Source organism: Lasiodiplodia theobromae (assembly GCF_012971845.1).
Source record: "Lasiodiplodia theobromae strain AM2As chromosome Unknown scaffold_26, whole genome shotgun sequence".
Lineage (NCBI taxonomy): Eukaryota > Fungi > Ascomycota > Dothideomycetes > Botryosphaeriales > Botryosphaeriaceae > Lasiodiplodia > Lasiodiplodia theobromae.
The window spans coordinates 426,658-442,551 of record NW_023336467.1 but is presented as its reverse complement, the minus strand read 5'-3'; the positions used below and the strand labels follow the sequence as shown (position 1 = coordinate 442,551).

Below are 15,894 nucleotides of genomic sequence, written 5' to 3'. Positions count from 1 at the left end.
GGGTTGCAGTGGGTTGGAAAAGAGGACGGCGACAAGGGAAAATATAGCCGTCACCTGAGAAATGAGGTGATGAGGTAAGAAAACTGATGACTATTCCTTCCATCTTCCGGACGACCGCGTCTAGCTCCTACCTTTTCTCGAGCGCATCTGACTCGCTAGCGGGTAGTGGCGGGATCGGCGTCTGCGGGCGCCAATGCCGATCTCCAGAAATTCAACGCCGTTTTTGTGCTACTCCGCCTCAACTCCGGTGAAGGTCGCACTTCTACCACTCTTTGTGCAGCATATCTCAGCATATAAATAGCTTGCTGTTCAAACGGTTGCGGCCCTCACCTTCGCCATCTCGACGGTCAAGACGCCCCTCTTTAGCAACCATGGCTACCGAAACTGCAGGCCCGCGCAAGTGCCTGGGAGCCGACTGCGGAAAGGACGCCACCGCGCTGCAATGTCCTACCTGCCAGAAGTTGGGAAAAGAGTCCTACTTCTGCTCGCAAGATTGCTTCAAGAAGAACTGGGTACACAGCGAGAAACCTCACGCGACGCCGAACAGCCCCGCTGACCGCCATACTACAGAGTGAGCACAAGGCACTACACAAGGCCGCCGGCGCAACCTCAAGTAACCCTCTCCGTAACATCTTCCCGCCGAAAGTCGTCTCACAGCCTGACCCAGAAACCGGTCATTACAACCCCTTCCCGTCCTTCTCTTTTACCGGCGACCTTCGCCCCGTGTACCCTCTGTCGCCCCGCAGAGAAGTCCCTAAGACTATACCACACCCCGACTATGCGAAGGATGGTATTCCGAAGAGTGAGCAGATCTTTGTCAACAGGCACAAGATCAAGGTTCTCGACGCGAAAGAGATCGAGGGTATGAGGAAGGTCTGCCGCCTGGCGAGAGAAGTGCTGGACGAGGCCGCCAGGGCAGCCGTGCCTGGCGTTACAACCGATTATATCGACGAGGTCGTCCACAAGGCCTGCGTCGCCCGTAATGTGAGTACAGAAAGCGCGAATGTGCTTGAGTGAGCCATTTGGTGCAGAAGAAGTAATCGCTCATCATCCACAGTCTTACCCGTCCCCGCTTAACTACTGCCACTTCCCGAAGTCGGTTTGCACCTCTCTCAACGAAATCATTTGCCACGGTATTCCCGACCAGCGCGTCTTGCAAGACGGTGATATTCTCAACATCGACGTCACGCTCTACCACGAAGGGTTCCACGGCGATATCAACGAGACATACTACATCGGCGAGAAGGCGCTTGCCGACGCGGACTCGATTCGCGTCGTCGAGACGGCACGCGACACTCTGGACGAGGCTATCAAGATCGTCAAGCCAGGCATGCTATTCCGCGACCCTGGCAACGTCATCGAGAAGCTGGCGAAGCAGAGGAACTGCAGCGTGATCAAGACGTACTGCGGCCATGGTATCAACCAACTGTTCCACTGCCCGCCCAACGTCCCGCACTATGCAAAGAACAAGGCTGTTGGTACGGCCAAGCCCGGCATGTGCTTCACCATCGAGCCCATGATTGCACTGGGAACGCACAGGGACAAGACCTGGCCGGATGATTGGACCAGTGCCACGCAGGACGGCAAGAGGACTGCACAGTTTGGTAGGAATCAACTACTCCATCGTAATCGTCTAGTACATGCTAATAGGTCTGCAGAACATACCCTGCTTGTCACTGAGGATGGCGTGGAAGTCCTGACGGCTAGGCTACCGGATTCGCCTGGCGGTCCTGTCCCGATACCTGGAATCACGGACGGAACCAAGGAGGCCACTAACGGTGCTTGAGCAGCGGCATGAAATGCGTCGGATGGTTGCATACGGAGAGGCGTCGGGGAACGATGTGCTTAGCGGGATGTTGTTGAGCGCTTAGATACCTCTTTCAGATTTTAAAGGCGCTTAGATGCGTCGGCATGCCGAAGGATAGTTGCATTGCATAATGCGCATCGGGAAGTGTAAGAGTGGGCGACGTGACTCGGCTCGTGACGGGTGCCAATGTCTGTGCGGAGCTTGATGCGTGCCTTGGAAGACAGCTCATGCCAGCAGCGCAAAACCGACTGCGTTTCGTCATCGTCTATCCGTCTACTCAAGACGTCAGCTCCTTCCAAGCCCGCTTCCTTCCGCGTTTGCCGGCTCGCATTGTTTCTTTGCAAGGTGCTGCACCAAGTCCCCAGCTTCTGGAGCTCGAGCCGATTGCCCACCGCCTACGACTCGCGCACTCCGGCAGATAACGTCTTCGCGTCCCCCGCCAACCGACGACCGACAAGCAAATCTCAACGACGTATCTCTACCAGATCACATCGTCGAACTACCAAAGCCCGACGCTTCCGCGCAGCTGCCGTTGACCTCTCCATCGCAATCTTCTACCCAGCATCCTCGCGCTCGAAAGCTTTTCAAGATGTCTGGCGAGGCGTGGCTCTACCTCCTCGCTGTCCTCATAAATGCGGTCAACCTCTTCCTCCAGGTCTTCTTCACGATCATGTACTCTGATCTCGAATGGTACGCATCACTTCCCGGCGCTCTTTGCGCAGCTCTGGCTGCTCGGGCGCCTTCTCCACGCGCCTCACGCGCGCGTCCAAGCAGAGAGTCGGCGCCTCGTGGATGACACCGAGCCCTGCTAACACGGCTGGACACAGCGACTACATCAACCCCATCGATCTTTGCAACCGTCTGAACACCTACATCATCCCCGAAGCCGCTGTCCACGCCTTCCTGACGTTCCTCTTCCTCATCAACGGCTACTGGATTGCTCTGCTGCTCAACCTGCCCCTCCTGGCATGGAACGCGAAGAAGTGAGTTACACGCGACTCCTCAATGGGCCCAGAAAAGCCACGCTATTGGTTCTGCGATTGTGCGGGAGAATACGTGGCCAGGCGCCTGGGCTGTCGATTCAGGGTTAGGAACAGACGACTGATTGCGAGTGGCAGGATCCTTGAGAACCAGCACCTTCTGGACGCGACCGAGATTTTCAGGAAGCTCAACGTGCACAAGAAGGTACGGGAAAGCGTCTCAGGCGACTTGCGCGCCGAGTGTTTTGCTCGAAATGGACACGCGTGCACTAACACCCTGTACAGGAATCCTTCATCAAGCTCGGTTTCCACTTGGTTATGTTCTTCTTTTACCTCTACAGCATGATGTGAGCCCCCTCCCACTCCGGACATCTTTGCGGTCTTCCGATGCTAATTTGCCTGACAACAGCGTCGCCTTGATCCGCGATGAGACGCACTGAATCCGCTCTGAGACCGAGAAGAGCATGTACCGTGGCTCCTTATGAGCAAACGGCAAGCCTTCCATAGGCGCGAATACGGCTCGAAGTCGCTTGCCTTTGCGGCAACATGCGCTATGAATTAAGAAAGAATGAGTAGTAACGGCTGGGACGAGTGGATGGATGTATGAATGACATGAGATAGGCGAGGGGGTACGCGCTTCTGGGCATGTACTTTCCTTGGCTCTGTATGCCCGCCTGCCGGGCTTGTCGAGCACAAGGCTGTATTTATAGCCCTGGCGGAGACTTGAATGGTATGATAGCTCCGCAACTAATGCCGAGTAGCAAAATAAACTTCGAATGGTACTGAAACGTAAAACCGCATGCGCGTCTTTCCCGTCTCATTCCTGGGACAAACACCACTGGCCTGTGGAAAAAGCGTTATTTGTGATGAGAACAACTGCCCACGTTCGGCATGTACATCTCGGCGTGTTATGGCTCTTTTCTTTTTCTCTGGCGCAAGCCAACTGATCTATCTCACCAACTATATTGTACTGTGGTCCATTGCCTGCTCGGGTTGAGTGGTGCTGAGTCAGCGTAAGACCCTGACTCGCTCAACGTCACTGCCCCCGAGCTGCAGCCAAAAGTCCAAACTACTGCTACACAAGTCACGTCGTTCCATCCACGAACCACATAACGCATACGACACATATATACACACCATGGCGAGCAACACCAAAGGTCGCGTACCTACGGGCTTTGCTGACGAAATCGTCATCAGCGAAGCCTCTTTCCGTTCGGCGCACCGCGCGCGCGAGGCAGCAACTGAACCACCGAGCAAAAAGCGCAAGAGAGAAGAAAAGGGCGACTCCAGTATTGTGTACGGCAAAGGCGCATACAAGGGCCCATGGGCAAAATACCAGTTCGAGCGACCGGACGCTGCGTCGGACGAGGAGGGCTCCGACGTGGAAATCGTGTATGAAGAGGACGAGATCGAAGAGCAGCCTGCGGCACCGACAACGAAGGATGGGACCGCGTACGAGCACGAGGATGCGGCGGAAGAGAAGACGGTCTTCCATGGCTCGCAAGAGTTCGACTACCAAGGGCGCACATATATGCATGTGCCGCAGGATTTGGGAATCAGCTTGCGGGGCGAGATCACCGACCTCAAAAACTACATCCCCAAGAAGTGCATCCACACCTGGAAACACCACACCAAGGCCATCAACGCGCTGCGCTTTTTCCCCGACTCGGGCCACCTTCTGCTGTCAGCGTCTGCGGACAACACAGTCAAGATTTGGGATGTCTATCACAATCGCGAACTGCTGCGGAGTTACATGGGGCACAACAAGTCCGTCAACGACATTTGCTTCAACAACGATGGCACGCAGTTCCTGTCCGCCTCGTACGACCGTCAGATGAAGCTGTGGGATACGGAGACCGGCAAGTGCATCACAAAGTTCTCGACCGGCAAGACGCCGCATGTCGTGCGCTTCAACCCCGATCCCGCGCTCAACCACGAGTTCCTGGCTGGTATGGCGGACAAGAAGATTGTGCAGTTCGATACGAGGACGCAGCAGATGGTGCAAGAGTACGATCATCACCTGGGACCAGTCAACACCATCACCTTCTGCGACGAGAACAGGCGGTTCATCACGACGTCAGACGACAAGTCGCTGCGTGCGTGGGAGTATGGTATCCCGGTGCCGATCAAGTTTATCGCGGAGCCGTACATGTACCCGATGGTGCGGAGCGCGCCGCACCCGTCCGGCAAGTACGTGGCGTTCCAGTCGTCGGACAACCAGATCGTCGTGTACGCGTGCACCGACCGCTTCCGGCAGAACCGCAAGAAGTCGTTCCGCGGCCACAACAATGCGGGCTACGCCATCGATGTGTCCATCTCGCCCGATGGCCAGTTCGTGTCGTCGGGCGACAGCGGCGGCTTCGTCACCTTCTGGGACTGGAAGACGTGCAAGATGTACCACAAGATCCAGGCGAGCGATGCACCCGTCATCAGCACCAACTGGCACCCGAGGGAGACAAGCAAGGTCGTCACGGGCGATTTGAACGGCGTGATCAAGTTCTGGGATTGATTTGTTTTCTGTTTGCTGTTCTCCTTGCGCGAGCGTTGGCGAAGACTGAGCAGACTGGGTTATCGAAGGGTATTTGCAAGGCTGTGAAGGCATGATAGAGAGGGAAGAGGCAAAAGTGATACCAAAAATGACACGTTCACCACCAACAGACATGATAAGGCTGCCGCCTGACTGAGTCAAGCAAGGCAGCTACTTGAATCCGTGCATGAGACAGCATGGCCAAATCATGACCGTTCGAGTAACACGCCGAAGAGAAACAACTTCGAACGCAGCGGAGCTGACGGGATTGCCCAAAGGAGACCGACCGGGGGTCGATGATGCGCACTCGCCGCACGAATGTGTGTAATTTAAGTCGTACCAACCCCATAACACTCTTGTAAGGCAGGCAGGCGCGCAGTGTGACCGGGACGATCGCACGGAGTTGCCTTTCTCGGCGCAGGTTTTTTGTGGAGATTGGACGGGCGCGGTCCCGTCGGTCGGCCTGACGTTAGCTGTGATTATTGATGCTTTGGTGTGTGGACGGGGTTCAATTTACAGAGGTAGTTAGTACGTAGAGGCGGGCCGTCGCTCACTCGTCATTGGCGGTGCTCGGTATACTTTCCCCCCCGGCTGCTGGGTTGTTGCTCCTTCCCCTCGCCTTATTACGCGCCCCCCGTTCACATGCGATCTTCGCCTTGGCGCCTTTGCTTGTATCCCGTTGTCCTTTTTACCGCTACAATCCTTGTCCCCTCCCGCGGCTTGGATCTGACTCTTTTGCGCGGATCTTGCTGGGGAAGAAGCAAAAAGGCGAATCGATGCGAGGGGTTGCGGACGGGATGGACTGACTGGGGATGGAGGGTGGTCGGTCTGCCGGATGAGGTAAACCGACCTTTTTGCATGTCGGTTATGCAGGGGCGCCTGGGGGAGAGTTGTCGAGTCGCTTGTGTTGCCTATGTAAAGTTACACCTTGCGTCGCTGTTGTCTTTTTTTTTTTTTGCCCTTGGCTGGGCTCTGGGTGTTACTGAATAATTGCGGAGCGTGGTGGAAGCGGCCGTTGGATGAGCTGCTTTGGTGGAGGTACGTGGGGCATTGCAAGTGGGGGCCTTGAGGACAGTGTGGTGGTCTCTTACTTTGCTTGCATGTTTTCCCGTGGCGGGGAATGAGAAAGAATGGCGCCTGTCTTTCTTTCGTAAGATTACTTAGGCGCTATAGCTTCTGTCCATGCGCGCGTTTGGTTAGAGAAGCGGTGACTTCATGAGCGCGAAGCATCTCATAGCTTTAACCCGCAGACAAAAGGATGCCAGACTTTATGATTAGAATTTGATATGAGGCTGAGGTTCACTCTGTCTCAGCCAAAAAGAAAAAGAAAAAAAATCGGGACACGCAGGCGGCCGGTGGAGATAGGAAGTCAAATAGAGAGAGAGAAAATTTAATGAACGCGCAGCTTCGTCCCGAAGGATTCTCAATTGCAATCTCTTGCCTTTCGTACAAATGGCTTTGCTTATACAGCTGATGAGCGGGATCATTATGTACGTAGTCATATTTGAAGACTTGGCATGGCATGAACCGCCTCCCGCCATACGGAGGTGAAGCTACTGTCCGGATGCCGGTGTAAAATAAGAAACGATGACATTTGCATCCGGACAATAGCTTCAGTTCCGTACGATTAGACATTTGGGCATTTGAACCGTGGATCACATGTCAGTTGTCTCAATAAGGGTCTTCCCACACAATCACCTTTCACTTTCGCACGACGAACGTGAGAACACACAACAATAGTAACAATAAGAACAATAGGCGGGCCCCCAGCCACCCCATTACACACATATTCAAAAGCACCTCGACTCCGCTTCCAAACCACAACCACTCTTCCTCGTCTCATTGAACGAATCATCATGCCTGGTCGCAGGCACTACAAGCCGGCCGGCAGGCCCCAATACACCAACCTTTCTATCAAGGCCGTAGAGAACACCGTTCTCGCCAGCGCGCTGAGGGACACCCAGAGGCGATTTGACACCTTTGCCGACCACGAACCTATCAACGACCCCAACTCATGGCTGAACGAACTTGCTTGGTCGAGCGAGGTCAAGAAGTTCGCGTGGCCCGATGATATCAGACCCAGCCCGCGCGACAAGATCATTTCCGCCGTCCAGGCCTCTCTCAACTCTTACCAGTCCAATGGCTGCGACCACTTTGCTTTCTCGGACTGCCTTTGCATCTGGGATATCTCAAAGCTTTGCTCTCAAGAGAAATTCTTCCGCTCCCCGGCTTTTGGATCGGCATTCTGCGTCCAGTTCTCCAGCTTTACACCCCATGTCGTCAAGATGGGATTGGTTGAGGGCGAGTTGGGTGTCTTCCTGAAGCAAGATGTCTGCGTCCCAATTTCCCAATTCCTGGAGGTCCTCCGCGGTGTCAGCCCCAGTTTCGCCCCATGCTACGATACCCAGCTCAAGTTCTGGGAAAGCAAGGTGACCGACGACAAGACGAAGTTTAACTACTCTGGATTGCCGCGCGAACTCAGGTGGATGATAATTGAGCATCTCGGCGAGGATACCGATCTCTGGCCCTACCTTTACAAGCGCGGAGATGCCAGGAGCCGCTACTCCTGTGCGGAAGATGCGCGGAGGATGGGCCTAATGACTATCACACCCGTTCAGTACCAGTACGTCATGAACGGCATCGGCATCTTCAGGAAAGGGACCCACGATGAGCTCATGCTCCTCAAGACTTCGATCCGCCGGAACACGTTCTGCTTCGACAGGCCTGGCAACCTGGTCCGTTTCCTGGATGCAGTCGACGAGAGCCAGTTGTCCAATATCCGCAAGGTCCATTTCAACTTCGACCACGCCGACTTTTTAAGCTTCTTTGGAGCCAACATCCAGCCCGGCGAAAAGCATTACGGAAGGTTCGCGAAAGCACTCAAGACTCTCGGCCAGCTCCATCTGGATACCGTTTGGATCGAACCCAAGGTATCCGAAGACATGACCATCAAGGGCTACTTCCCTAGGCCGCAGGAGTTTGGTTGCCACATGAAGGCGGTGAGGTACATCTGCGGATTAATCACCCGCAACCTCCAAAATGCCAAGAGGCTCAAGCTTTGCGGCAGCTACTTCCGTCAGTCGTGGCAAGGAGCTCTTGACGAGATGTTCTTCGACGCGAAGCGTGCCGAGTTTATCTCCGGCAAGTTTTACGCTCTCAAGGCCGACAAGCCCAACGGAGAGGGTCCAAGCGGCGGAGCCAGGGTTTCGAAGAAGCGTCGCAAGCATAACAAGAGCATCGTCGATGCCGAGCACACGCCGTATGATGCGGCTATCGACCTTCCGGAGGAGGAGTTGGGTGTCTTGTGGCCGTGCGGGTGTCACGACCCGTGCGGTCCGGACCACTTCAACAGTAGTGAGCGGCCGGAGAAGAAGGCGGTGGAGGAGGTGGAGGAGACGGGAGGAGAGGAGTAGGTGGTGGGATATCCGGTGGGATTTCCAGTGCTGATTAGATAAAAAAAATGAAGATCATTTCCTTTTGCTGCCGAAATGTAAACAAAGTGGGGGAGTTGAAGCTCGTGGCAGGACGTCTTTGACGATATTTATTCGTGGGTGGTTGAAGCTAACGTCCGGACGCAGATGTCGATTTAAGAATTACACATCTACGTCCGACCGTTAGCTTCAACTACCCCCGTATGTCAAGTGCGATCGGCATCAAAGGCAGTCGCAGGGTAAATGGCAAGTGATGAGCGGCTAAGGCAGCAAGGCGACAGCGGGTGGTAGGGCTGATGGTGGTTCGGGGTTGGACCGTGCGGGGGGAGGGATGAGAGAGGAAAGTGGCTCGCGTCAGCTGTGCGTGCGGCAACTGCAACCTGATGGCCGCTGGATGACAAACGTCCAAAGCCACCATCGCCCTTCGTCTCGCTCCAAGCCAGCCTCGCCGAAACTGGCACCGGCTTGCGCGTGCCTGTAATTATGCTTCTTACCAGCTGACTCCCCTCACACCGGGCGACGCGCTCACGACGTTATTCAACATCTGCCGCAGCTGCATCCGCCGTAGCTGCGGCTTTCCCCACGGCTAGCCCGCATGGCTTCAACCACCTCCGCCCTGTCGCGATACCGCCCCATCGTGATTACTGTCGCCGGAGCCGCCGCCTGCTTCTCGGCATATCTCCTCTGGTCAACCATCACCGCCGAGCCCGCCCAGGGCCTTCAGCGCAGCAATGCCGTCCACCATCGCCGCAACCCGCGACGCCGCACCCGCTCCCACCACAATGACGATGCCGACGCCGATGCCAGAACCGACGCCACCGACACTGGCCGGCCCTACGGCGTCTTCGTCGTTGAGGATGCCGACAACCACGGACATCGCCATAGGTTCCCGCTCTTCCCGGGAAGGCTTCCTGACGTCGACTGGTTCCGACGCGTCTGCCACCACGAGCAGTGGATGGCCGAGGAGCTAGCTGAAGAGGCCCAACGCCAGTTCTTAGACAATTACCTGGAACGCGAAGTCGACTCCTCCACGCAGCTCTCCACGCGCCAAGAAACCGAGCGAATCTACCGTCGCCTCCTCAACTGGGGCCTCCCGCGAGCTCAGATCATGGCTGCCTTCGGACGACACAATCGCAGGGTCACGGGAGTCTCGCAGACAGACGGCACACAGGACTTGGCCATCCCCGCCAACGACGATGAGACCGAGGCTGCTTCATGGCACGAGGCCGAATCGCAAGCTGGTGGCATGGCGGTTAATGACCAAAACGGCGACGGACACGCTCTTCGAAGAACACTGTACTACATTGCAGAGGACCAAGCGCGACAAAAGGGCATCGTTCACCGCGGCATCACTTGCGATGGCTGCAGCACCACGCCCATTCGCGGGATCCGTTGGCGCTGCACCAACTGTATAGACTACGACTTGTGCTCCGATTGCGAGGCTACCAACATCCACCCCAAGACACACATGTTTCAGAAGGTCAAGGTTCCTGCCAGGTACCTGGGATACACCCGAAATCCCATGCCAGTTTATTTCCCCGGTAATCCAGGATACATGCCGTCAATTGTGCCGAACGCCGTGAGGAAAAGCCTGGAGGAGCAGACACAGTACGAACCAGAAGAGATCGATGGTCTTTGGGAGCAATTCACGTGTCTTGCCAACGTCCAATGGGACGAGGATCCGGAGAAACTCGGCGCAGCCATAGACAGGCGCGCCTTTGACAAATCTTTCGTGCCCCGCTACACTGCTAACATCCCTGCGCCGAATCTCGTATACGACCGTGTTTTTGCCTTCTTCGACAGCAACGGCGATGGTCTGATTGGATTCAAAGAATTCGTTCTCGGCATGAACTTCATCCGCATGAGTCCACATAGCCGCGCCAAACTCCGCAAAATATTCGAGTGCTACGATATCGACGGGGACAGCTATGTGACTCGCAAGGACTTTCTGCGCATCTTCCGGGCATACTACAACATCCTCCGCGAAAAGACCAGAGATATGCTGATGGTTGCTGAAGAGCACCTCAGTGTAGCCGGGGCTATGGACACGATTGAGTCGAGCCAACCTTTGAGTTCTGCTTTCCTTGGCGGACCGAATTTCAACAGACAAAGACCGAGCGCGGCATCGAGGAAAACTTTTGATCGCTTTGGAGACCCTCTAGAGGACGACGTTATAAGAGAGGATGGTCACGACATTGAAGATCGCTCTCAGCTTATTGCGGATTCTGGAGAACTTCGGATCGCTAACAGTCGCGCGCCTGGTCAGACCGTCGAACAAGTTCGTCAAGAAGCTGTTGCGGATCGATGGAGGCGGAGAGAGTTCTACATTGACGAGGAGGAAGGCCTTACCGCGCCCGATTCCTCAGAGCTTGATCATGCCGACGCCCCAGCCGACGTAGCTTCGACAATTGACGGCCACGTTGACATGCCTAATGGCGTCTATGTTCGACCCTCGCATTCCCGTTCGTCCTCCCGGGTCCGCTTCGCAGATGATCTTGAGTCAGATGCTCGTTCTGATATCTCTACGTCTTCGCGGCCCATCGGAGAGCGCTGGGGTGGCTACGAGATCCCGCAAGCTGAAGAGGACCTTGGTAAAGATATTCTCTATCAAGTCACCCAGCAAGGCTGCAACGAAATGCTCGACCCAATTTTCAAGCGGAAAGAGGACATTGCTATGGAAGTCCAGGCGACCAAGTCTGAGCGTCAGTTGTGGCGCCAGAGGATCAATGAGTTCATCAAAGACATGGAGGACAAAACCGGAGCAGATTTCAAGAACGACCCTCTCGTCAGATCTCCTGAGGCCGAAGAGCTCATGAAGGTCTCCCTCCAATTTGTTGCACTAGTTACTGGCCGGAGCTGGAAAACCTACCAAACTCTGAAGAACAAGGGTTTCATCCCCAACGAAGACATTGATGCTCTCGACGGTTTTGTGGAGGAGGTCTTTCAACCGTTCGAACGCGATCTACGACAAGCAGAAAACAACGGCATTTCTAACGAAGCATACAAGAGTTTCATTTCCTCGGCTAGATCCCTCATTGCAAAGGCTGCAAGGCGTATTTCGGAAACAAAGAATGAACCAGGAACAGCGACGGATACCCAAAAGCGAGAGGCTCGGCTCGAAGTGGATCTTGTTGACATGCAGTTGGACGAGCTCTTCGAGAGGTCTAATTTGCTAACGGATGGGGATCGCGATAGAGTGAGGCGATCGGAGGAACCAGACAGAGAGGTTAATGGGGAGACAAACAACGCTGATGGGGGCGAGGCCAGCGAGAACCCGGAAGTAAGATGGCTCGAGCTGGTAATGAGCCGTCCGTCTGATGCCAGAACATCGGACCAGAGAAGGGAGCAAGCTAGCGCACGCAGTCAAAGGGCAGCATCACCACCTGGAGACCCAACCTTGCCGCAGTTCCGCCCGAACAGCATCCCAAGCAACCCAGCGCAGGCAAACTTCCTGCCTATGCCGAGCCTTCCTACCAATACCACTGCGCCGCCAGAAAGGCCACAGACGCCTGAAATTATCCCTCCTGCTCCTCCGTTAGAACAAGTAGAGCCTCTCAGGGACCCTACCATGCCTCAATTCCGTCCCAACAGCGAGCGCGATATCCATCCGCCCAGGGCCTCATCACTCAACCCGCCACCTACACCTGTTCCTCAAGGGAGCGCAACTCGAACTAGCCGCCAGTCCTCACCCGCCCCAGCACCCAGCCACGCAAACGAACCCACGCTCTTCATCCCAATCTCATCTGAGGCGTCCACGTCAGACAGCTCTTCGGAGGACACGCCCAGCTCCGGAGAATCTACTTCAGCCGAGGAAGACGAAGATGACGATGACGAGGACGAGGATACCGCAGCCGAGATCCGCATGCGCCCCAGCGACATTCGCGACCTGCCAGAGGAATTCCTCTCTCTCGTCAGCACGGCCATCCGCGAGCAGCGCGTTCGCGACGCCATCAACCACTCGTCGGCCGCCGCCCGCGCGCCCAACGTCTATCTGTCCACAGCGTACGCTCGGCAGCGCGATCACCGCGAAGCGCCCGATGAGCGTCGGATGGCACGGTTGGCGATGCTGGACGGTGCGGAGAGTGAGATCAAGAAGGTTGGCAGGGGAAGAATCGGGTTCGATGAGTTTGCCGAGATGATGCAGGGACCAGCGGGAGGTGCCTTGGCATTTGTAGAGGGGTGGTTGGAGTTGGGGAGCTTGTAAGCTGAGATGCGGAAAAAATTGATGAAGAAGAACAAAAAGGGCATTTATCGGGGAAAAAGTCATTCATAGCATGGGGAATCTTGCACACAGGATGGGTGCATGGAAGGTGGGGTTTTCTAAAAAATCAGTAGTGCTACATAGGCAGCTATTTACTTGTAGAAATGATACCCGATGGATCGGTCGTTTATATATCTATTCCACTTTCCTATCATCATGGTTCCCTTCAGCCGCGAGAATTTGGAATGACCTTTATTCATGCGTGCCGCGTATGACTAACAGCCTGATTCGACACAATTGCCAGAAACATTATGTTGTGAGGGGATTATTTGAACGGGAACTGCGAAGCTGTTTACGAAGAACGGAGTGGAAGTCGAGTTTGGCACGTTGGAGGTTGGCTTTGACGTCACAGCTCGACTTGTTTCTCTCCGGCATCTCGGGCTCTTAACTCTGATCCACACCCTCAGCATGTCAGAGTTGACCGCTCTGGAAAAAGAAATATCGCCGCCTCCAAGGAAGAAAAGGAAGGATCGATCCACACTTCTCGAGCATCCCCAACGTCAACTAGAGCGCCGACAGATTCGGGAGAACCAAGATGGTACCGCACCGAGTCTCGCCGCCGTTGAAGCTGGCGAAGCCGAGGTTGCGGACCATCCAGAATACTTCGCTACGCACCTAGCGCTGAAGTCCAGGGCCGAGCCCAGAGAGCCGAGGATTTCTGTCCAAGAGTTCAAGAGTCTTTATCAAAAAATATCAGCACGGAGACAGCGGAGCAGGTGGCTGTTCAGTAGCATCAGCTTATATGCTTAGTCTGTCTTTCCAAATGGCATCGGTGATAGGGCTGGCCTGGCGGTAGGATCTATTAGAGTGGTCGGGTCGCTCAAGAGACTCGGTACACAGCAACCCTTTGGAATACTACGGATCATCAGGTTGCCGCTCCCATTACAGGCACTCTGGGTCGCAGCATATTGCACGAGTTCGAATCTCCCGTGCTGACGATACCTCAGTGAGGAACGAGGCTCTATCACCCATTTTTGTTTCTTTTGTCTGTCTCTCCAAGCAAAACCTAGATTCCTGTTTTCTATATATATTCTTTGCTTCTGTCATTTCAATCACTGATACACGCTGGCCCAGTGGTCGGATCTGTTAGAGTGGCCGAGTCGCTCAAGAGACTCGACTCACAAGCAACCATTTGGGAACTCGCAGATCATCAGGTTGCCACCCCAACTACAGGCATTCCAGGTCACAGTACACTGCACGAGTTCAAAACTTCGTACTGACGATCAAGAATGGGGAGCAAGGCTGTATCACATTCTCTTCTTTTTTACTGTCTGCTTCTTGCTTCTTTCTTAACCTCACTTTTTCTACGCATTCTTCACCTCTACCTCCTACGCCACCACTACTGGCACGTCATCATAGTTCTTCTTCATCCAAAGCCTCACCTTCTCCAATCCCTCCTTCAGCACATCCGTCTCGCAGCAAAACCCAACCCTCACATAACCCGGGAACCTCTGCCCAAAGCTCTCCGGCCCAGGCACGAACAACACGCCCGTCTCGTCCAACAACGTCTTGCAGAACTTGGCCGCGTCCACCGGCTCACCACCCTCGCCCTCACGATGGAACCGCAAGAAGGCCGTGGTGCCGGCCTTCGGCTTCACCCAGTCAACGACATCATCATGCTTCGTGACGAACTTCTCCAGGATCTCCAAGTTCGCCTTGGCGAGGCCGATGTTGCGGGCGAGCAAGGCGTGGACGGTGCTGGGGCTGAGGGCGCGCGCAGCGACCTGCTGGTCCAGGCTGCTGACGCTGATGGTCGTGTAGTGGCGGGCGGCGGCCATCTTCTCGACGAGGGCCGCGCTGCGCGAGGCGATCCAGCCGACGCGGATGCCGGCGAGGCTGTAGGCCTTGGAGAGCGAGCCCGTGGCGATGGTGTGCTCGTAGCCGAGCGACAGGATCGACGGCGGGAAGGCGTCGTCGATGGGCGAGATGCTGTGGAAGATGGGGCGGTACACCTCGTCGCTCAGGATGGTGATGGACTTGGTTGCGGCGAAGTCGATGAGGTCCTGGAGGAGGGACTTGGGGAGAATGGCACCGGTGGGGTTGTTGGGGTTGCTTGGGGAGATCTGTTAGTTGATATACTCCGTCGTATGAGGCGCGGCGGCGTACTTGACTACGATCAGCTTGGTGTTTGGCCGCACCAAAGCCTTCAATTCTTCTAGATCTGGCACCCAGTCTTTCTCGGCCTTGGCTTCCCAGAGATCTACTTCAGCACCCAGGCTTTTTGGGACCTCGTAGAGCTGCTGGTACGTTGGGTGGTGGACAATGACATGGTCTCCGGGCCCGACAAGGGCGTAAAAGACCAAGGTGTTGGCCATGATAGCACCGGGAGTAATCAAGATATTGTCTTCAGGTAAACGAGACGTGGCCCTCGAGGAGTAGAGATTCGAGAGGTTCTTCCGAAGAGCCTCGCTACCACGAATTGCGCCATAAGTGAGCTTTTCGGAAGTTGTCAGGATACTGACAGACTTCTCAGAGGGATCCTCAGCCAGAGCTTGCAAATCCTCAATGGAGATGGATGCACAGCAGGTCTCGGCGAGATTGTACTTGGCGGAGTTCTCATGGGCGTCCATCCACTACACGAATCAGTGCCGGGGCTCATGAGTATTGTAATTGATTCGTGAAAAGGCGAGGGGATATTATATCAGGCGACTATAATACCGTCCCTTCCGGTGCCTCTTAGCTGTCTCTTGGCAGCTGAAGACACACCGATTGACATGACTCCACTCAGTTGGCCGGCTAAGCAGTGCCGTATCCGTACAAACGTGGACCCAATCGCCAAATTCAACGACAAGCAAACCGGAACGCACGGAAAGACAAGAGAAAATTCTGCAGAAACAGCTCGACCTACCTCCTCGACACCGAAGGGCTCCAGATTGACCATGATGGCT

At 55.2% G+C, this 15,894-nt stretch overlaps 5 protein-coding genes across 5 annotated transcripts; 4 read left to right on the top strand and 1 right to left on the bottom strand.

Annotated features, from left to right (window-relative positions):
* Nucleotides 1-371: 371 nt before the first annotated feature.
* Nucleotides 372-3,227, top strand: LTHEOB_8352 (Methionine aminopeptidase; the record flags this gene model as incomplete). The annotated part of the gene is made up of 10 exons (XM_035517820.1): nt 372-512; nt 571-613; nt 668-984; nt 1,058-1,604; nt 1,659-1,778; nt 2,293-2,497; nt 2,635-2,790; nt 2,926-2,992; nt 3,073-3,134; nt 3,197-3,227. The coding sequence occupies 10 exons, from the start codon at nt 372-374 to the stop codon at nt 3,225-3,227; spliced, it is 1,689 nt and encodes a 562-aa protein (XP_035370472.1).
* A 698-nt stretch (nt 3,228-3,925) lies between these two features.
* Nucleotides 3,926-5,296, top strand: LTHEOB_8351 (Transcriptional repressor; the record flags this gene model as incomplete). The annotated part of the gene is made up of 1 exon (XM_035517819.1): nt 3,926-5,296. The coding sequence occupies one exon, from the start codon at nt 3,926-3,928 to the stop codon at nt 5,294-5,296; it is 1,371 nt and encodes a 456-aa protein (XP_035370471.1).
* A 1,874-nt stretch (nt 5,297-7,170) lies between these two features.
* Nucleotides 7,171-8,727, top strand: LTHEOB_8350 (uncharacterized protein; the record flags this gene model as incomplete). Its single annotated transcript, XM_035517818.1, has 1 exon — nt 7,171-8,727. One exon carries the CDS (start codon nt 7,171-7,173, stop codon nt 8,725-8,727), a length of 1,557 nt encoding a protein of 518 aa, XP_035370470.1.
* A 613-nt stretch (nt 8,728-9,340) lies between these two features.
* Nucleotides 9,341-12,949, top strand: LTHEOB_8349 (Zinc finger ZZ-type protein; the record flags this gene model as incomplete). The annotated part of the gene is made up of 1 exon (XM_035517816.1): nt 9,341-12,949. The coding sequence occupies one exon, from the start codon at nt 9,341-9,343 to the stop codon at nt 12,947-12,949; it is 3,609 nt and encodes a 1,202-aa protein (XP_035370469.1).
* A 1,385-nt stretch (nt 12,950-14,334) lies between these two features.
* On the bottom strand, nt 14,335-15,887 carry LTHEOB_8348 (1-aminocyclopropane-1-carboxylate synthase; the record flags this gene model as incomplete). The annotated part of the gene is made up of 3 exons (XM_035517815.1): nt 14,335-15,058; nt 15,113-15,579; nt 15,855-15,887. The coding sequence occupies 3 exons, from the start codon at nt 15,885-15,887 to the stop codon at nt 14,335-14,337; spliced, it is 1,224 nt and encodes a 407-aa protein (XP_035370468.1).
* Between the last annotated feature and the right edge of the window lie 7 nt (nt 15,888-15,894).